We start from the raw sequence: 23,208 nt of genomic DNA on the forward strand, positions 1-23,208 counted from the left end.
AATTTCCCCATTGTGGGACAATAAAGGAACATATTATTCTCACATTATTGTGAGAATTTGATTAAATTGATAAGACACAAGGAAGAACCAGTAGTCAGAACAACAATCAACAAAAACAAACATGGAGTAATTTAAATATGAGTGGGAAGTTACAGGCTATATGGAAAAAAAGGATCAAAGGAGAGTGCAATCGCAAAGAAAAACCCAAACCCCAATATCTAAGGATCATAAGAACAATTTTATTTGGCACTCTTTACTTAAATTAAGATTCAATATATATTATTGAAATAGAAATTAATATACATGCCAACAGCCTTAATATACATGACAAGCTGATAAAGTTAATAAATCAGTTGTCTTCAGTTAAATGCAATACAAATAAGGTGCATATACTGCTGTAAAGATGTGTTTACTCCCCTGGAGATTTGCTCTGGGTTTTAAGATAATAAGATAATAGTAGCAGTAACTGCAAAAAGAAGGATTCTTTTGCTCAGGAATAAGGATCTAAAACATAATATCTGCACCTTGGTTGAATTTATGGGTGTTTTTTTTATCCTTTTATGTATCTTTTTTTCTGTACACTGGATGAAAAGATGTAATTGTACCAGTTATTGGCTCCTTTTATACTGGATGTTTGTGTCTCACTAGAGTCACATGAGTATAGTTCTCGTCATAATAATGGATAGCTTACAGCTTTTGTGCTGCAGATGATCTATTTAAAGCCTACAATAAGGGGTTTTCCTGTTTGTCAGTGTGGATCTCTGCACAGAAGCAGTTCTGTTTGCTTCATGAGGAGAACAAAGGGTTGCCAGTCCAGTAATGAAAACACATTGCCTGGCACTCATAGTGACCCAGATATAAATAGAACGATTGTAATCCATAAACTGTTTTTATTTCCAGCTCTGTTTTTGTTTGATTCTGGGGTTGAAAATAAAAAACATGAAGTCTTTATTTTCGACTCGTTTTCAAGTATTGCAAAGGTACCATGGAAGTAAATCATCTCCTCTTGCTGTGTCAGATTATATATGACCAACAGTATTCCTCACGTCCCTCCAATGAAATGCCATGACATCAAATAGCCACATCACCTGCTATCCAATCGAAAATCTAACATCCTTCAGGAGCCACGCCCATCACCCATGCTGCATCGTCATGCTGCTCACTCCGGATGCAGTTGTCATGGAGATTGGGGAGAACTCAGCGTCCACTGGTGGCACTGTTACCATGGAAATCCTCCCGGCTGGAGCAGTCTTGGAGGAGCAGGTTGAACCGGAGGACTGGCAACACAGTGGTAGAGAAGCATTCCGGCACAGAAACTATCGGATGCTGATTGTGATTGGAGAGATTCCAACAGATTATCACCTGGAAGCTGCTCGGAGACAGATTGTACAAGGTGAGCTTGAGGGTTGATGCTCTCGACCAGTCTAGCTTTATAAAAAGTAAATCTATTGAAAACAGTTTTATTCTACTGTAAGTGATATCAGTCTCTTGATCCTGCCTCAAGTTGTCATTAAAGTTCAGAAAAAAAATTAGAGATATCCTTTATTTTCCCTTATTTGGGATATTCAGGTGTAACTGTAGCAAAGTGACAAGAAATTTGAAGGAAGCAGAAAAAAAACAAAGATTAAAATATAAAAACTTACTTCTAAGGAGAAAGAGTGAGCTGATTCTGCACACATTAAAGCAACAGTCTGCAGTAATCTGGGATAAATAAAAGCATAAGTTGTAATTGTGTTGAGACTTTCTCTATTATGAAATGTTGTGGCTGTTGATCTTAAAGTGAATATTTTATCAGGTAACAGGCACAAACCTGAATGCATTTGACAAAAACCCGAAAAGTTTTGTATCCTGCCCACTTTAACTCAATACTGCAAAATCATCAGCCTCAGTCGGACTGGATAAAGAGCATCTCTGGACATAAATCGTCATATCATATCAAAGTCTAATACATAAAATTGGCCACTAGACTTTGACTAAACAGTTATAAAACTAATACAGTAAGCTTTAATCTAAGCCAGTGTCTCCCAATTTTTTTCTGCTTCCAACCCAAAAACAGCTGCAGACGAAAAGACATGTGATCCTGGCATAAAAATGCACATTAGAGTAGTTTTTTTGCCCCTTGAAGGTCCAAGGTTTTGAATACCAGCCTGGGCTCTTCCCTCCACATGCTTACTGTGTCACTTCTAGAGGTAATTCTTATTTTTATTCTCTGCTCCTCTATAAAAGCCAGATTTGTGAGATGTGCTGTAGCACACCAAAATTGCCATGTGCCTTTTGGTGGTTCTAAGAACTCATGAAAAGCTCTGCATGATGCAGTCCTGGAGTTAATCTGCATCTTTGTTTCATGACCAGGCTTTAAAACGTATTATTTATTTATTTTTTTCAGTTTTAGGTCAGGAAAATTAAAGAATGTCACAGTTAGTAAATTTCAGCGGCACATTTTACGAGGAGAGAAGAGGAGATTTTTTTTTTAGAATGTTAGAGCCTAATCAAATATTTGACCTGTCCTCAGGACAAATCTCAGAACATAGTTTTTGTGTTAAACAGATAAAGAATCTTACTCCAGAGAAAAATATCTAAACTAAGTACAGATAATAAGGTTTTCCATCTCATGGGAAGCAAAAAAAGAATCCTGTTTCTCGATCGTTTTTTAATGATTTCTTTTCTTAATATCAGGTTTGCTTTCCTGGAATGTTGATCTGTCCGTTTGTGACCTGAATAAGGAGCTGCAGCTTTTTAAGACCAGACACACCGCTCAGTTTTCTCCTCAAGTCAAAGGTCAGACTCAGTTCATCGATTTTTTTTTTTTTTTTTTTTACAGAAGCCTGTATGTCAGCAGTATTTTTATGGTGTGCAAAGCTGTGCATGTTGACTGTTACTGTGGATCAATGTAGACCAGAATCTGCAACTCCAGAGTAAAAAAAAAAATGCCTGTTTGGTTCTTTTAGAATGGCAAAAAAAACAACAACAAAAAACATTTGCTGTTGTGAAATATATACATGATAACATATGCAAGTTATAGGATTTTTTCTTTGGGGAACAATTTCATTGAATCCTCGTGACAAAATTACACTAAAATACTATGAATTTTTTACGGGGCAAGTTTTTCTGGTTTTTTATATATTTATCAGAGTCAAGACCCTTAACCCCCATACTGCTCACACAATGGCAGCCCACTGCTCCCCAAGGGGAAGGGTTAAATGCAGAGGTACATTTCCACAATGTGAGATCAATAATGTTCAATTACTTTATATTAATTATCATTAGATTCTCAGCCTAGATGGACAGAAAATAGCCGAAGCTTTGCTTGAAACACACTTTTGTTGCTTTGCATCTCCTGCCCTGTTCACATGCTCCGAAGGAAATCAGGATACATTTCAGCTGGTATTGATCCAGCTCTCATGTGCAGACGTTCTCTCTGAGGGAGAGCCAATGAGAGCAGAAGGTAAAACTGATTATCGACTGGATGGAGCAGTAAGATCACGACCTAACTGTTTTTATCTGGCAATATGGCTGCTCATCATTTAGTAACTCTACTCTTATGTCAGTAACATACCAAAATATACAAAACTCTCAACCCTCTTTTTTGTCTTTATAGTTTATTATACTTTGTTTTGGTCTTTGAAGCTCTTTCATAGTTTGTCTTTCAAAATTCTTTTGCCTTTTACCTAATTTATGATTTAGTTTGTGATCTTTTTCAGACCTCAAACAATACACTAACCTTTTCAGCTTCATGACAGAGTATCTGTGAGACTATGTGGAGCATTTAGCCAGGCTAAGGTAAATAAATAACTAATAATAATGTAAATAAAATAAAACAGGCAATAATAAAATTAAAAGATAATTAAAAAAAGGATAATAATAAGAATAAGTTTGGAAATATTATAACCAGTTGTAGATTAAGATAAAAACATGCTTTTGTAGTTGCTTTAAAATTGCTGTGTTTACTAAATATGCCCATTAGATTGTATAAATAATGTAATAGCTTTATTATTAAGTGCCTTGAAAATTTGGGATTTTTTGATAGAATTTATTTCCATATAATAAACAATATTTAAAAGGGGGGGGGGGGGAATTCTAGCGTAAGTGTGTCTTTTAATTAATGCTCCTCATTAGAATAAATACACAAAGAAACCTAATTGTTTCTTTGTAGACAATTAGAAATACAAACATGAATATCACATTGGAGAAATTAAACAAATAAATATATATTTTTTAAAAAGTAATAAAGCTAGAAAATGAAATGTAACTTAGTTTAAAATGAAAAGATCGACTTCAGCAACCACCCCCTTTTAAAATCAAAATAGCTTTAGTTTAAATCTGATCGTCACGCAAGCTCTGCCCTTTATGAATAATTCAACTTTTCAAACCAATCATTCCCCTGTGATTAAAACAATAATGATTATCAGCTGTGGCAGCAGAGCCACGTTTTTCTCTTGTTAGCTCTATAATGGCTCCATCAGCGTTTGGGCATCTGAAATAGTCATTTTCCTTTTCCTCTCTTCTCTTTCTGCTGCTTCTTTTCCTGTCAGATTTGATGCTTTTCATCAGAGCACAGACAGCACCTCGCAGAGCAGATTAGAGATATAAACTGATGAGAGGTCTGCTCTGGAATGAAGCCATTTCTCCTTTTGGTTTAATGTCTTTGTCCTGCTTTGGGTGGTTTTACATTGAAAGTATAAGAAAATATTTGCCTTTGCTCATTTCAGGAAGTTGAACTCACGTAGTATATAGCATCAGGACACATAATATATTTCATTCGTATTTCTTGTCATTTTTATAATCACTGTTTAGTGCACATTTTGAGAGATGTTTGAGAGATAGAACTGTGTTGGCAGTGACTCATAAGGAATTTTCTATTTACAGAATATAACCTGTATACTTTTATTATTGATGTCATGTGTTACTTTGGGTGTTTTTTAGTATACTATTGCGTTGTGTATAATGTATAATGGAGGTTGTTCGCAATTTTTTTAAAAGCTCTCTCCATTAAAAAAATAAAAATAAAAAATGCACAACCCTCTAGCCGATCCTGGGAGGGAAAGACTATTAAACGTGTGCGAGAGCATGCAGAAGCCCATCTCTCCTTGTGCACGCTCTGTTTAAAAGTTGCTGTTTGCATCGCTCATACAAGCTTACTTTCCAAAAGGAGATTTGCAATTTTTCCACTATGTCAGACACTAATAGGGACTAGCATGTGGGAAGGCCTTACGTAAACATATCACCAGACTGATTGACACTAGGAGGACCACTTATTTTGATGATCCACCCACAAAAAGAACATCCCTCGCTATACGTTTAAGATTAAGCACAGATGCATTTTCATTTGTTTTTTGTTTTTGTCTGTCTTACTTTATTTGTGTATGATCTTCTTCCCACCATACTATAAAGCCCTCCAAAAGTCAGTTTTTTTTATTAGCACCTTGAAAATGTTCTTTTCTATTGTAGATTTTCTGCAGTTTTAAAGAACATTGTTTCTATTATAATCAGATTAGATACAGCTTTCAGACAGATGTCTTTATATTCGTCTAGAGCACTCTGGTGTACAGAGTATTCATTATTCTCTTTCACAAAAATTCACATCATGTCACCACCTATGATCTCCCTCCGGCCAATCCTTAATCTGATGGAAAAGGCAACGTCCAGCCTGGTTCTGCAAAATAGTGCCAGTAGTGTAGGATGACTGGAAGGGACTGACTGTCACTGAGCAAACACATCTGATTTGATTTCTGTCTCAGGTCTTCTTACTCATTTAGTCAGAAATGATATGGAGTCTTGTTTACCGTTTTAAATTCTGTGGCTAAATTGAAATCCTTTAGAAGATGAAAATATGTCTTTCAGCATTTACAGGCTGTGCATTGCTGGAAGGAGACCATTTTCTGATTTCTTCTGCTTAGCCTTGCTCTTATTTCTATCAGTTGTTTGAGGTGAAGTAACTAAAGAAAAGTGTTGATAAGTTTTTGACATATGTATACTCTGGATGTCAGAAAAGATGAGCTAAGATAACACATCTAATAGTGGTGCATGCCAGCTGTAGAAGGTCACGTTGGAGAACCAATCATATCCTGGCAGGAAAAACTATCAGGCTGTGCTTTTAAACTGAAGGTCAATCTTTCAGAGCTGCTCTGATGTGGCTCCACTTACTTTCACTGATGCTCAGAGAGAGGTTCAAAAACTCCCCCATCATTTGTATTTACTTTTCAAGAACCGGTCTCCCATCAGCCACCACAGACGGGTTTCACTGCCCGTCACACTCCGGCTCCTCGTTGCCTCTGCCTTGAATACTAATGCAGTGGCTGGTGGGTGTGTGCTCAGCCATCATGCCTGGCATAGCCAGACACAAAGAACACAAAGGAAATCTATTCCTTCCAAAAAGGAGTTATTTAACTTAAACAGCGCAGGGTCTGTCATTTGTTGGTTGTTTTAAAAAAAATTTTTACACATATGTTGGCTGATGAGTTTTGCTAATTTCTCACTAATTTTATCAATTTATTGAATACAGAAAAACATGCCCTTAATGGTGCAAGAAAGTGCATGGAAACTGCACTACAATTTTGACTGTCCAACATTACTGTTTATCCATTCATTTATTAATATATTTATTATTTTGTTAATTCATCATTTAAATAAAAAACTAACAAATAGGTGATAGGTTAATACTTTCATTTACATTCATAAAATTACAAATTTACACATTTAAGCAAATTAATATCATAACTTTAATATGCTAATATTTGCTTAAAAACTCAGAATTGTATTTTATGAAATTACATAGAATTATATATCTGAACTATATTTACATAATTCATTTATTGTTTACATTTTTTATCTATGCTCTGACTGTAGTTACAGTAATATTAATCAAAAGTTGTAAAGAATACAAAAGTGCCCTTTTAAAGAAGTATTATGAGAGCCAATAATTTTATAAGTGTAATATTTTCCTTGTTAGTCAATAGGAGAATCTGTTGCTGAAATAAAAGCTGAATTTATTCTAAGGCTTTTCACTCATCTAATGTTTCATGAGAAGGTGCCAATTTATGAGGAGTGCACTGCAGTTACGGTGTTAAAACATTACACCTCTAAATATATTCTAATCAGACAAAAACCCAGCAGACAATCAAACAATGAAACTGTGAGAGAAATGCTGCAGAAGGATGAACAATGTGTTAAATTATCAACCCAAATTGTGATGAATTATTGTCAGATGAAAACTGTTAGATTAAAATAAAAAATTCAAAGAGAAGAATTTGAACTATTCCCTAAGCAAATGGGTTTTATTCTGTCCATTAAACTCTTTTGTGTGTCTTTTTGTTTAAAGAGAAAGAGAAAGGCAGCTTTTATCGGTTCAAGTTAATCACATTTTTGTCTAAGGCTTTTGGGTGTTTCATGAATTTAGATACAACTTGCATTTACAAATGAGAAGAAATTATTATCTATTTAATGACGATTAGAAAAAAGACAGGTAATCTAACAAGTACTCTGATCTTTGTTTTTCTTTTGAGATAGGAAATGTAAGAAAAAAATAGATTGGGTCCATGTTATTCTGTCCTGAATGTACAAAATTTTCTGATCCACAGCAACTTGATTTAACATTATGGGCCCATATCACGCTTGTGATGAATGGGATGAAAAAGTTCAGTCATTTAGCAGCGAAATACGTAAAACATGCGGGGAACTTAAACCGACAAACCTCAATTTAAACATTTGACCAAGACACAAAATTAGATTTTTAAAGTATAACACTGTTGCTAGGTTATTGTGTTGGTTAATCTGTAGAAAAGCATCAGAGATGTATCAGTATATGAAGTTTATTTTATAACAAAGGAATAAAGGGATTTTATTTTTTTTCCCATGTTAGTCACACCTCATATCACCTAAAATCACTCTATCAATCTAATTAACACACTGATGACTGAATAAATGTGGCAGATGTGCTGAAATGGTTGACTTCTAGTACCTCTAAAGGAGAGTGTCCATCAACCCAGCCTGTCGCCATCTTTGCTCAAACATGTCCTCATGTGCAGGAAAACTTTAGGAAGACATGTTAGATGCAAAGAAGCTTCCGGTTGTCCAACATTGTTAAGCTCACAACAGCAGTTTCTCTTTAAGGATTGTGGAAAGATACCTGACAATCAGTGTAAAGTGTGCTTCAGAGTAGGAGGGTGTGAGAGCATCTGCAATTGCTGTGAGACAAAGAACCCATCACTCTCTGACTGAAATTCTGCTGGAAGATCTGCAGGAGAGGAGACTGGTGTTACTTCGAATTATTGGCCTTTCCCCTAATTCTGCTCAGGATAGGGATAAAGCATCGTTAAAGAGCAACTTTGTCCAATAATCCAGGAGCAGTTGATTGATGATCTATAGTGTTTTTAACACCAAAATAAGTAGCTGCGAAATCCACCTGCACTTAAAGTTAAGTCATGTATGTATAAGGTTTACATATAAAAACAATATATGAATCAGCTAAGCATTAAAGTCTCACCTGAAATCACAAACCTAATTTTATTTAAAACCTTATGTGGCCTCTTTTAGTCATTTTAAACATGGGGCCAGGTTCCCTGCAGAGCAATATCAATGAGTCTCTGATGTTCAATAAAAAATATATGACACGTCCAATCACGTCATCATCAGTTTCATCTCTAAGGCCCAATGGCATTCAGACTACCTAAGATATCCATTTTCTTCTCCAGAGAGGAGGAACAAGGATAGATTAAGCTGTCACCCACATGGTTCAATTACTAAAGGCTCAGTGGACCAGTGCTACAGATTAATGGCTGGCAGAAAGCACTGGGTGGAATCAGAGATCCCTCAGTGGATCCAGAAGATCCTGTGTGCAAATATTATCCCACACCGCATATCTGATATTTGTGTATATGTGTATAGCATGCAGCATTCTGCAAAAGTAGTCAGTCAGACCTAATTTATTTATATATATATATATTCTTTGCTTTTTATTGAGGTCTTTATTAACATAAAATAGATTTGGAAAGGGTTGATTTGTTTAGATGATGTAGATTCTTCCCTGAATAGTTTGTATGTCTGGTTAACTGATTCACCAAACTGACATCTCTCTGACTTCTCAAACCCAATTCCTGGTATCCCACCTCGAGTGCAACCAATAAGTTACTTAATAGGGAAAGAGGAGCAAATTAATTGTAAAAAGTTATACAGGTAGGTATTATGAGTGACAGTGATATAATACAGCAGAAACAGCAAGCGTCCCTAACATGTGAAAATTGCATCATTTATAGCTTTTAAAGCTCATGTAATTTAATTTCAGTCTGTTCTTTATGACATTTTATCTTTGTAGGTCAATCTAATTTTGAGCTGCTGAATCAACAGAAGAGGTTTTATTTTAAAGATTTTTCTTCCAAGCTGCATGTTTGGATCACTATAGTCTTTCTCTGGGGATTTATATCTGAAGAACCACTTCGATGCAAGATAAAGTATTTCAGTGTGCTCAGTAAAGATGAAACCTTCAGAAGCTAACCTACAAAATTAAGATGCAGCTTTAAATCTTGCCAGCTTTCTGATTGTTTAATTGTAATTTTGATATTAATTATAAGACATACTGAAAAGAAGAATGCCTTTGAACGCCTTGAACCTTTACAACATGTTGTACTGTATGTGTTAGGTCAAGTCATGTGGTGTCCCTTGTGGTTCTTTTTTTTTTTGAGCACCTTTCAATGTAAAAAATTGTCAACTGTTCTTGGGAGGAAGCTAAATAAATGCAGAAGCCACTTAAAACAGACTAATGAATTATAATGTCTTTCTTCTGACAGACCAAATATGTTGAGATGTGCACAGAATGTCTTCATTGTGCCTATGTCTCCAGCCTTGCCACAGCAGACATTTTTTGTGCAAGGTTGCACCTGACTTCAAAACATGATAAATGTGGATGTAGAAACTGCACCATCGATTGTTTTTAGTTTGATTAAAACTACTATCACATTGCAGGTACTAGCCATTTGCATTTATCCATCTGTCTCCTACCACTTGTCCTTCAGGGTCCCTGGGGCCTGGTGCCTATATCTCTAGCAGTCTGTGGGCAAAAGGCAGGCTACAACCAGGAAAGGTCATCACACTATCACAGGGAAACATAAAGACATGCAACCATTGACACCCCGGGGCAATCTAGAGTCACCAATCGACCTAAGTGTAATGTTTTGGTCTGTGGAAAGAAGCCAGAATACTTTCAGAGAGAGCCCATGCATGTATGTGGAGAACATAAAAACTCCATTCAGAAAGACCCTAAAGCAGGGACTAAACCCCAGCCCTCCTCATGGCTACAAACTGCACCACTTTGCAGGCAATTTATGTTGGTGTTATAGTTTAGTTTGGACAGCATCTCCCTAGATGGAACCAAAGTTGAACTAATAATACAAAAAAAAGCCTCAATTTTATCCACCCTACTTTTAGGGGCTGGGTACCTGACCACATCTTTTCAAGTACACACACGCATTAATTTGTCATACAGAGGTGCCTGTTCCCAAGAACCTTCACAGTTTAACTAAAACCCTCAGCGAATCAGCATCCTGATGATGTATGTCCTTTAGCAGATAACATTCTCAGTTCAAATGTCACAGTTTCGATGAATACTACATGCTACAAAAAAGTATTATTTTAATCCAAACAAGAGATTTTGATTATTGTTAATTTGACTTTGTTGCAACTCTATGTATTAACCACATAGCAATATGTATAGCTTATTGTAACTAAAGTAATAAACATTTGGTCATTACAACTGTAGCAATTAGCAGATAAGACCTTATCCTAAAATTGGTTTCTTAACAAACCTAACCTGAAATTGCTCATAGTTCAAAGTTTCTCCATTTATTCCACGGATGAAAACTACATTGAGTTAATTGAGCTGATGAGGTCACATTTAAGTTAGTAAGTTTGACACTATTACCTTTGATAGAAAGTGAATGTTTACTTTGTAACCCACTGTTTCAGTTGATCTTTTCCATGGTTAGGGATTTTTAATTCTAGTTAAAGTGAAATTAATGCTTTTAAATCAGATATATTATTTGTTTAGTTGGAATAAGCATAACATTTGGCCTGCAATACCTGATACTGGTCTATGTCCCTGAAAGCGAAGTCATTGGGGTCCTTGTTGGCCTGGCTGATCAGGCAAGATGTTTTGGTTCCCTGCATGGCAATAAGGATTGAGATGATAGTTGGAAGGAATCAACTCTATTGCTGCATTGTAGGTTTTTGAGAGCTGGAACCTGAGACCACCCCCTCTATTTAAGGTTGTTTTTTCTCTCTTGACATAAATGGCTTCCTTCACACCCCTTTTAAACCACCTATCTTCTTTATAACATTTTGATTTAAACAAATAAATGACAAATTTCACTTCTTTTTGTTTTGCGGCTGCAGTTTTCCCATGTTATAGAAGCAATTCTGACTATGACTAGATAGTAGATCCAACTTGCGCACCCAAAAGGTTTGCACATCTTTTTTTAAATCCAAACATATAAACCAGTTTAAGGCTTTTTATTTTCAGATAAGATATAATATAAATATATAATAAATTATTTTACTTTTGAGGGTTGCTACTAAAAAAACTTTAGCGTTGATTAAGGGCTCATGCACCTGATTTAATCATACCTGCTTTAAACAGAAGAAATTCATGAGTACTGAGTTTTGATTGAATCGTGAACTACACCAGAAAGAAGAGAGGCTGCAGGCATGGGTGGCAGGGAAAATGCTGCTTTTGCAGTTAAACAGGCAATCACAGTCAGTGCAGCTGTCATAGCTGGCCATCTTCACTGTGTGTCGTGTAAATATCTCATTTAAGAGCCTGTAATTACATAAGTTTTAATTAATGTCATTGAGTAATATCTTTTTTAAATTTTTTCTTCAACTCATTTCCTAAATAATGAGTAAACATTAAGGCAGTCTTTCACTGTCATTAACTTTTATGAAATGAAGTTAATAAGTTCTGAAATGACTGTTAATCTCCCCAAAACTGCCCCAGTGGTCCAGAAAATGTCCGAAGGTAGTGGGTCAGATATCCTCCTAATCAGATCCCTAAACCATCTTAGGTGACTTCTTCGATGTGAAGCCGCAGAAGCAATATCCTGTCCTCATGCTGCAATGGTTCTGGCCCTAAAACACTCTCAGGTAATTGTTGCCCAGTCTCAGTTTCTAATTGTTGAATCATAAACGCTAAACCTTAACTACGTAACTACTACTATGAGATACTGGGGACTGTAGGGTTGTAGATGTTGTACTTTTGACCCTCTAGATAAGCAAAGTTGGATGTTGTTAAATTCCCTTCTAAAGAAATCAGCACCTCAGACAACGACTTTAGATGCTCAGCCTTGAAGTAGTGAAAGATATCGCAATAAAATTTGAGTCCTGTGGCTGTGACAGCCACAGGACTCAAATGTAGCCATGTTTATCTCACCATGTAGCTAATCAAAGGTCATATTCAAGTTCTTTATCTTCAAGGACTAAATGGCACATAGCCATTTGAAATCACTTATGGTTGTATAACAGCTTAACCACATGATGGCAATACATGAACTCCTCTTGCTGGTCAATATTTTCTTAATTTGTTGACAGCAACTGTATTCCTCTTGAGTCCAAAACCTTAAGAGTATATTTACTACTCTTTCTAGACTGATAGATGTTAGTGTTTTTTATTCTTTAGATTGTGGGCTTTTATATCTTTAAACATATCTTATATTAATTAATTTGTTTTGACTATTTTTTTTTCAAGGTTTTAAAATAATCAGGCATGGGTTTGACAAGTGAAACTTCCCCAGAATCTGTGATAAGTTGCCAAGATGCAGTGGAGAGCTTTTAATTCAGTTTATTTATATAGCTCCAGGTCACATGTCATCTCAAGCCAATTTGCCACTGACTTGCAAGACATGCTCCTCCTGGATGAGTTTGTGGCGACGATCCAGGAGGAGCACGTACATCTTTTTTACATTTTCACTTTTAGAAAACTAGATTTTCTATTTACTTAGGTGATCTTTTGTATACCAGAATATTTAAGTGTAACTTACAGCATAAAAAGTAGAAATCTGTTTGGTCGTCTTCATAGTAATACACGTTGTTTACAATCATAAACTTCAGTTTTGATTGACATCTACCATAATACAGTTTCCATGTACAATTGTTGTTGCACAGTTCAGGCTCACTGAAGATAAAACTGTTGACCTTTAGACAAGCAGCTTCATTCAAAACCTAAATGCACCTTATTACAGAGTGCTTTCCAGAAATAAAAAGAACCTACTACTACCGTGTGGAAAACAAAACACTATTTCTAGCTGCTATGTGGATGTTTAAAGGATCTAAGAGATGTGATGTAAAGAGGCAAAGGAGGAAGAAGAGAGAAGCCTGACATCATTGGCACATTCAGGGGAGAAAAAAAGGCGTGGCAGGTTGGCCATCCGAGCTGTGCAGCCGACAGCTGTGTGACATTTAGAGGAGACCAGCAGTCATTTGAGATAATGCTTTTTCAGCAGGAGCAGCTGTGATGTGGTTCGGTTTTATTAAGAGGCTAATTGAAGAGACATTAGAAAAAACGGGGTCAGTGGAGAGCAGTTTTAATAACACAAGGCGGAGAAAGACTTGCTTTTCCTGAATTCACATAAAATCTGTAAAAGAGCATCAATTTATTCCCTGGGTGCCTTATTATGGTAAACTTAAATTAGCCTTTTCCTTCATCTCCATATGTAAAAAGTTACATCCAGTTAAATTGATAAGAGCTTTTCCGATCAGCTAGTCTTCATTTAAGGTTTTTTCTGCATTCCGATTGTCCGTTTTCTTTCTTTGGCTGCTTTTCAGCTCTTTTCATTCGATTTTTAGGCTAATATGTTGTATATTACGACCACCTGGATATTACCTTGTGCTCTGAAAGATCTTAAAATAACACAGAGATTAAAAGCCTAAAGCCCTTTAGTTCTATGTCAAATGTTATAATCTTAAACAGATTAGTTAACCTGCTTTTTTCTCCAATTTATGTTAAAAACTAAGGGTTTTCTACTCTAATCTCAAGTGAAGAATTAAGATACCAATTAAAAATATTATATAGTTGGTTTTAGGATTCCTTAACCAAAATCTTCTGATTTTGCTAGCTGCACCCTCAGTGAGCCATGCAGCTGTTATCTTACAATATTGTGCATTATCATGTGCAGGTCATTGAAAAAATGTACAATGGGCTGATCACCTTATTATATGTATTGAAACTTAACCATCCTTAATCTAAAATTTTAAGTTTATTTTTGTCCTAAGCAATAATATTCCCTGTGAGTTGGAGAATGTAATGGCTGCTGCAGCTTCCATTTGGCCTCTATGGTGTCACCTTCCCAGAATGCTATGCACAGAAATCTAAAATAGTCGGTCTCAGTGGAGTACAGTAGTCCAGCTAAAACATTATTAGATGAGCTTTATGATGTTCAAAGCACATTGCAAAATATTATGAGCTGTAACAGTACTGCAAACCTAAAAATCATCATAACTAAATTGCAAGTTGATCTGGAATAAGTTCACGCCTCATCTTTTGGGCCCCAGGATTTCCATGTTGCACAAAATACAGACTTGTGAGTTGGAAAATGACAGAGTTCATGGAACTTGTACATTTCAACTTATGCAAAAGTTGGCTAGATGTGCACACTGCAAAAATGATCTAGAAATAAGTAAAGGTTTGTTTCATTAAGTGTATTTCCCCTTCATTTTAATGATCATATTAATAAGATAATATGCACTTAGATTAAGACAATGTTATTGTTTCTTTCTTGTTTTAAATGTAAATCGTCTTGTTCCATTGGCAAAGTGTCACTTGCCTAATCAACTTAAGAAAAACTCTTTTTAAGAAAAAATTACTTTTTTTAGATGTAACTTTTTGGAGTGCATGTGTCTGAATAATTTCAATGTAGAACCCCTGCAAAATCCTGTTTTGCAAAATCCTACGCAAAATTCGCAAAAGTTTTGAACCACTGACCATACAGTCAGCATACGGAAAACGAATGTCCTTGGTATCATAAAACGACATTCTTTAAACTTTGATCCAGATTAAATTACATTTTCCTGCCTTTAATGCATTGCATTGAAAGCTCATCCCAGGTCTTCTCCATCATTGGTTACAAAGCCAAGGATCAGCATGAAAGGCTGCTGTAGCTAGTACCAAGCTGCTCAGCCACTGCCACTTTCCTGAAGACTGGAAATCAACCCCTTCTACCAGGTCTGGTGATGACAGGGAAAATTGTTTTCATCAAAACACTTTTTCGTATTCCTCATTTTAAAATATATTACAGGAGATTTTGAGTTGTTTTAAAGCCTAGTTAAAAAGCTAACAGTTTAACTAACATTATCCCTATATAGTGCTCTATATAGGGGTTAGGGCGGACGTTCGGACACGGCTATAGTGTTCTTGAACCAGATGCTGACATGTTTTCAGCAATATTTATAAAGTTGTGAGAAATTTTACTTAATAAGCGTTTATATAACAATGTTTTATGTGTTTTCTAATCTGCTTATTAAACTTTGTAAAATATATATGACTGAAGAGTCCTTTAAATTGAGCTACTTCATGTCCTTTGTCTTTAACAGAGCCATCGTCCTTCAGTTAGAGTGTCCCCTGCCATGAACAAAGGCTCCCTCTGCAATTTCAAGGGTTCCTAACCTATTTTGTAACACCTCTTAGGAATAATCACATGACATAGAGAATTAGTTATGTATCTGGTTATTGTTTTTCTGATTAGGAAAAATGTCCTTTGAAATATTATTATTAGCCAATAATGTTTTATAACCTCTTTGATCTTGTATTGGTTTGAACACATTCCAACTGCTCTAAATTATTCTAAAACTGATTTAAACTCACTTCAAACATTTAAAGATAATCTTTGGTTTTCAAACATAAAATCCTTTCTGAACTGTCCGTACTGTGACATCATTTTATTGCTAATGGTTTTCCACCATTTTGATTCAGATTTTTCTTGTATGTGTAGATAGTATCAACTGTATTTAGTTTAGTTAGCTAATTTCATAGTTTTTAAATGGAATATTTTTAAGCTGTAGTTGGAACTGCTTTTACTAATTAATTATAATTTTAAAAATGGGTGGCACAATTAATTTATTCCACTAGTGCACATATTTAGCTGTTTCAGCTTGACTGGCTACTCATATCCCAGTTTTATCTGTTTTCCCAACACAAAACCACATTGGCGTGGTCTACTAAAGTGAATACATGTTAAATAAACTAACTAAATGCTGAACATATAAATCTGCATCTTGAAAAATTTAAGAATAGATTGCATTTCTATACTATTCCATTTGAGGCATGTGAGAGGGTGACGGTTATATACTCAATACTAGCAGAGTGATATCTATTCTAGCTATTCAACAAATACCAATTAAATATGTAAATTCAGTACACTGGTTAAACCATGGGACATCACACTTGTAGACAGCACAATAATATTTCCATGTATACAGTTTATTTGCAAAACGTGTTTGCTAAATTTTACTAAAGGATGCATCTACTTGGTAAAATGTTAAATACAGCTGATAAAAAAAATAAATAAAAAAAATTATTACCCAGGGCCCACTGGGTCTCACTGAATGCAGACAATGCCATTTTCTATATCAGGCTGCTGTCTAATCTAACAGTCTCCCTGCGTATCTGTGTGCACTGCTGCATTGTTTCTGTTGCACTTTAATTTCTTCAAACAAATTAATTTTGTTTACTCATGGTTAAAAGGAAAGTCCTTTTATTTATCGAGTAGTGAAAGGCAATCAGTGGAATAAAGTTTCAAATGACATCCAACTAAAAATGTTAATAAGCCAGAAACCATGGAGACATCAGGGGAAACCGAGCATGAGGAGCCAGGCAGAGACGAGGTAGGAAGACCACAGCAATGAGGAACCACAGATGACAAGGAACCAGCAAAGAGTGACAGCACAGAGAGAGTATATATGGCTGACTGAACAAAGGCAGGGCTAATGAGCTGATAAGCAGCAGGTGTAAGTGGAGAGCAGTCTAGGAAGGAGCTAGAGGAAAGGAGACCAATACAAAAGGGCATTAAATATAAAATAAATAAAAATAGATAAAATAGATAAAGAATAAAAATAGATAAAATAGATAAAGAATAAAAATATGAAAAATAATTAAAGTGTTAAAGGAGGGGCCATATTTTGTCATGTAACATGAAATCCACTTCTGTAAAATTATTTATGAGCCCATAAGCGCAGTACAACTGTTGGGAGCTGGAGAAATTCCACCTTTCTCCAGCAGAGTCCGCCGTGGAACCTCTGAGGGAGCCTCCTGCACAGCTGCAGCTCATCAAGATCATTAGAGGATCCACTACTTAAGCTGTCTTCAGACCTTGCCTCAACGCCGCAGTGTTGATCCAGTTGGTCAGCGCTTAAGCCTAGATCCTCAGTGTTACTCTATGACTTTTGAATCCAGCTTGGATTCTAACCCTTGTCTCTGTCTTCCAGGAAACCTGTGCCTCCTCTGTGAAAGCTCAGGAAGAGCTAACCTGCCGAGCCGACCCTCAGAGCCAAACCTGAAGAATCACAGAGAACTTCCAAGCAGCTCTGGACTAGAGCTGGGAAACCCTAAACCAAGGTCTGTTCATATTAGACGTGAGACGCTGAAGCAGCAAACGGACTCTGCTGATGAACTCTTCTCCAGATCCAACAGAGACCCTGCCAAAGCTAACCTCAAGAACCCTCAAGGTACAATCAGTAAACTTCAGGAAATCAAACCTCTGTTGGCAACGCTAACTGAACTGTATCTCACGCAGACTCCGGTGAACCAGTATCCAGGCCCCGAACCTGAACCAGTATATTCTGTGTGCTTTTGCATCAATAAACTTGTTAAACTTTCATCCCTGTGTCCGTCAGTGGTGTTCTGCATTCTTGGGTCACTTTAGTGAACCCATCATGACTGAACACTGCGGCCAAACTCAAGGCCCAGCAGATCACCTCACCCGTCGACTGGAGGAGCAGGATGCCACAATTCAAGGACAAACCCAAACGCTCCGTGAGTTATACCGCCTGGTTGACACTCATAACCACATGCTACAGAGCTGTGCTAATTATCTGAACAGCGCTAATGCTGCACAACAACCATTTCCGGGTCCAGTTCCTCCTCCGAGGTCACCAGCAGTGACGTCATCAGAGTTCCGTCCTAGTCTCCCAGAAAGATTTTCTGGTAACATGAAAGATTGCAAAGGATTTTTATTTCAATGTCGATTGATTTTTCAGAACTCCCCTGGCAGCTTTTCCAGGGATTACAAGAAAATAACTTTTATTCTCTCACAGTTAACAGGAAGAGCCTTGGAATGGGCTCAGGCAAGATTCGCCGCTGACGATAGCTTAAACTGCTATTACTCTGATTTCATCTCTGAATTTAACCAGGTATTCAACCAGGAAACTGACCAAACTATAGACTCCAGAGCTCTTTTCAACCTAAAACAGGGAAACTCTTCGGTGGCTGAATTTTCCATTAACTTCCGGGTTAAAGCGGCAGCTTCCGGATGGAACCAAAGCGCTCTAAAGGGAGCCTTTTTCATGGCATTAAATGAGCACATTAAGGATGAGCTCGCAACCCTCGACGAACCAGCTACCCTCGAAGATCTAATTCGCCTCTCCATTAGATTGGATAATAGAATTCGTGCCAGAAACAGTTCAAAGAAGCAGGGTACACTTTCTTCTGCCTCACATAACGTGACTGTTTGTTCTTCCTCTACAGAGCAGCTGCCCATTCAGAGGCCTAAGTCCCAGTCTCTACCGTTGCCTATTCAGGCCTCTCATTCGAGCGAAAGGGATGTCGAACCCATGCAGGTGGGACACACTAGGCTCACTCCAGAGGAGAGGCAAAGGCGTTTTCTAAGCAAACTATGTATCTACTGTGGTGAGAGAGGACACTTCATCGCTTCCTGCCCGGCTAAATCAAAAGCCTGGGCCTGCCAGAAGATCTGAGGAGTCTGGCGGGCCAGATAAACACTAAGAAATCTCCTCGACTGTTACTTCCTGCCATGTTGTTCTGTGCTAATCAAAACCTCTCTTTTTCTGCATTCATCGACTCAGGCTGTGAACGTAACCTAATCGATTCTAACCTCGTCCAGCAACTCCAAATTGAAACCATTCCTCTGACTCAGCCTCTCAGTGTATCCGCTATTGACGGAAAAAGACTCCATCAAGTTACCCATCAAACTCAGCCCCTCGAGCTACTTCTGTCAGGTAACCACCGAGAGACTATAACATTTTTTGTTTTTCCCTCTGCATGTTCCCCGCTGGTGCTCGGTTTCGAATGGTTGGAGAAGCATAATCCTCACATTAACTGGACTGAACGTCACCTGGAATCATGGTCCATCTCATGCCATGAAACATGCCTTCGTTCTGCTGCCCCCTTGGTGGGGTCTCCTAGAGGTGGGGGGGAGATGGACTCTCCTGACCTTTCTTCAGTTCCTTCTGAGTACCATGACCTAGCCCCTGTCTTCAGTAAGGTCAGTGCGACGTCCCTACCTCCACACAGACCATACGATTGCGCCATTGAACTTTTACCTGGTGCTCCTCTACCCAGCAGCAGATTGTATAATATTTCCAAGCCCGAAAGAGAAACCATGGAAAAATACATCAACGAATCATTAGCTGCTGGAATAATCCGTCCATCTTCCTCTCCATTGGGCGCCGGGTTCTTCTTCGTGGGGAAGAAGGATGGTTCCCTGAGACCTTGTATTGATTATTGAGGTTTGAATCAGATTACAGTTAGAACAAATACCCACTTCCTCTCCTTGCCTCTGCGTTTGAACCTGTACAGGGAGCTACGGTGTTTTCTAAACTGGATTTAAGAAACGCTTATCATCTCCTTAGGATCCGTGAAGGCGACGAATGGAAAACAGCCTTCAAAACACCCTTGGGCCAATTCGAATACCTAGTAATGCCCTTTGGTCTAACTAACGCTCCAGCCTGCTTCCAGGCCCTCGTAAATGATGTTCTCAGAGACTTTCTCAATGTATTTGTTTTCGTGTACATTGACGACATTCTCATTTACTCCAAGAACCTCGATGAACACAAGAAACATGTCCGCCTTGTTTTGCAGAGACTACTGGAGAACAAGCTGTTCGTGAAAGCCGAGAAGTGCGAATTTCACCAGCCTTCAGTCACCTTTTTGGGGTTTGTGCTCGAGGGCGGCCAGGTAAAACCATCTGAGGACAAGATAAAGGCAGTTTTAGACTGGCCAGTTCCAGAGAACCGCAAACAGCTACAAAGGTTTTTAGGTTTTGCTAACTTCTATCGTCGGTTTATCAGAAACTACAGCCAGACCGCCCTTCCATTAACTTCTCTGACCTCTGTCAAACGCATTTTTCAGTGGACTCCTGAGGCTCAAGCAGCGTTTGATAAATTAAAATCCTTGTTTTCCAGAGCACCTGTGCTTATGCAACCTGACCCAGCAAAGCAGTTTATTCTTGAGGTGGATGCTTCAGATTCTGGTGTTGGAGCAGTCCTATCCCAGAGACTAGATTCAGATCAAAAGATACACCCTTGTGCTTTCTTCTCCCGTAGACTTTCTTCTGCAGAGCAAAATTACGATATGGGTGACCGAGAGCTTCTGGCCATTAAACTGGCGTTGGAAGAATGGAGACATTGGCTGAGCATCCGGTTCTTGTATGGACTGACCACAAGAACCTGGCTTACATCCAGTCAACCAAACAGGCTAATCCTTGCCAATCCAGGTGGTCAATTTTCTTCTCTCGGTTCAATCTCATCATCTCCTACAGACCCGGAGCCAAAAATGTCAAGCCCGATTCTCTCTCTCGTCTCTACTCCGTCGATCATCCCGAGACACCTGAACCTGTTCTTCCGGCTTCCTGCACAGTGGGGGTGGTCAACTGGGAAATAACTGACCTCATCAACTCAGCCCTGGCCACTGAACCCGATCCAGGTAACGGTCCCACTAACCGAACCTATGTTCCATCTTCCGTCAGGTCCCGTCTCATCCATTGGATGCACGCCACCAAGTTCTCTGCTCATCCAGGAGTCAGCAGAACTGTAGCCCTCATCTCAAGACGCTTCTGGTGGCCCACTCTCCATAGGGACGTCAAGGAGTATGTGTTGGCTTGCCCCACATGTGCCCGTAACAAAGCCTCACACCAACCTCCTTCTGGCCTGCTCCAGCCGCTTCCTGTTCCGTTGCATCCTTGGTCCCATATAGCCATTGATTTTGTCACCGGCCTCCCTGTCTCTCGAGGTATGTCCACCATATTCACCATTGTTGACAGTTTCTCGAAGTCCTGCCATCTTATTCCCCTTAGAAAACTTCCCACGGCCTTCCAGACAGCCCAGCTCCTTATCAAGCTTGTTTTCCGGCTACACGGCATTCCCCAAGAGATCCTCTCAGACAGAGGCCCTCAGTTCATTTCCCAGGTCTGGAAGGCTTTCTGTTCTGCCCTCGGCTGCAAACCCTCTCTCACCTCTGGTTACCACCCCCAATCTAATGGTCAGACTGAGAGAATGAACCAGCAGTTGGAATCAACCCTTCGCTGCCTCACCTCAAACAATCCCGTGGACTGGAGCCAATTTCTCCCTTGGATAGAATACGCACACAACTCCCTCAGATCTGCATCCACCGGACAATCCCCATTCCAGGTTAGTCTCGGCTATCAACCACCTCTTTTCCCCGCAGACGAGAGAGAGATTTCGGTCCAGTCCGTAAACCAACACATCCGCCGTTGCCAAAGAATTTGGAGAGAAACCATCGCCACCCTCAACCGGTCAACAGAGTCCAGTAAACACTTCGCCGACGCCAGGAGACGCCCCGCCCCCGAGTACACTGAGGGCCAGGAGGTATGGCTGTCCACTCGAGACATTCCCCTCAAGGGGATGTCTCGAAAGCTCTCTCCTAGGTTCATCGGGCCCTACAAGATCACTCGTGTCATCAACCCCTCAGCCGTCCGTCTCCAACTACCTCAGTCCCTCCGTATCCACCCTACCTTCCACGTGTCCCAAGTCAAGCCTGTCTCTTCGAGCCCTCTGTGCCCACCGTCCGACTCCCCACCACCCGCCCTGGAGGTCGATGGTCATCCGGCCTTCACTGTCCGCCGCATTGTGGACTCCCGTCGACGAGGTCGCGGATGGCAGCACCTCGTCGACTGGGAGGGCTACGGACCGGAGGATCGCCAGTGGGTTCCGGGCTCGTACATCCTCGATCCTACCCTTATCGAGGAGTACGAGCGTTCCTGCCCATCAACCTCTTCCGGACCGCCAAGGGGCGGTCGTTGAGGGGGGGGTACTGTTGGGAGCTGGAGAAATTCCACCTTTCTCCAGCAGAGTCCGCCGTGGATCCTCTGAGGGAGCCTCCTGCACAGCTGCAGCTCATCAAGATCATCAGAGGATCCACTACTTAAGCTGTCTTCAGACCTTGCCTCAACGCCGCAGTGTTGTTCCAGTTGGTCAGCGCTTAAGCCTAGATCCTCAGTGTTACTCTATGACTTTTGAATCCAGCTTGGATTCTAACCCTTGTCTCTGTCTTCCAGGAAACCTGTGCCTCTGTGAAAGCTCAGGAAGAGCTAACCTGCCGAGCCGACCCTCAGAGCCAAACCTGAAGAATCACAGAGAACTTCCAAGCAGCTCTGGACTAGAGCTGGGAAACCCTAAACCAAGGTCTGTTCATATTAGACGTGAGACGCTGAAGCAGCAAACGGACTCTGCTGATGAACTCTTCTCCAGATCCAACAGAGACCCTCCCAAAGCTAACCTCAAGAACCCTCAAGGTACAGTCAGTAAACTTCAGGAAATCAAACCTCTGTTGGCAACGCTAACTGAACTGTCTCTCACGCAGACTCCGGTGAACCAGTATCCAGGCCCCGAACCTGAACCAGTATATTCTGTGTGCTTTTGCATCAATAAACTTGTTAAACTTTCATCCCTGTGTCCGTCAGTGGTGTTCTGCATTCTTGGGTCGCTTTAGTGAACCCATCATGACAACAACTTTGCTCTTTGTATATTTGTTAACACATTGATTGTAAGACATAAGCTGCCTCTGAAATGCCTATACCTGTTTAAGTGCAGAATATGCATTATGTGAAAAAGATTTCGTCCAAACGTTTATTTTGTTGGTTACTGCTGCAGGTACTGATTTATTAACAGGAGATAAACATTTAAGCGGGTTTAACTAACATATTCTTAAACTAAAAATGTTGAAATATTTGATATATAAATCAATAATAAACTGTGAGA

At 39.0% G+C, this 23,208-nt stretch overlaps 1 protein-coding gene across 1 annotated transcript in view; it reads left to right on the forward strand.

Moving 5' to 3' along the window:
- The first annotated feature begins 1,133 nt into the window (after window positions 1-1,133).
- Window positions 1,134-23,208, forward strand: part of map1aa (microtubule-associated protein 1Aa) — a 58,943-nt gene continuing 36,868 nt past the window's right edge. Inside the window, exons 1-2 of the mRNA XM_038308490.1 lie at window positions 1,134-1,393; window positions 2,677-2,778. Coding sequence (XP_038164418.1) covers window positions 1,153-1,393; window positions 2,677-2,778 — 343 coding nt within the window. The 5' untranslated portion in view covers window positions 1,134-1,152. The remainder of the gene's footprint in view (window positions 1,394-2,676; window positions 2,779-23,208) is intronic.

This window comes from Cyprinodon tularosa, unplaced genomic scaffold, assembly GCF_016077235.1.
Source record: "Cyprinodon tularosa strain WSP-4 unplaced genomic scaffold, ASM1607723v1 ctg638, whole genome shotgun sequence".
In the NCBI taxonomy this organism is placed as follows: domain Eukaryota; kingdom Metazoa; phylum Chordata; class Actinopteri; order Cyprinodontiformes; family Cyprinodontidae; genus Cyprinodon; species Cyprinodon tularosa.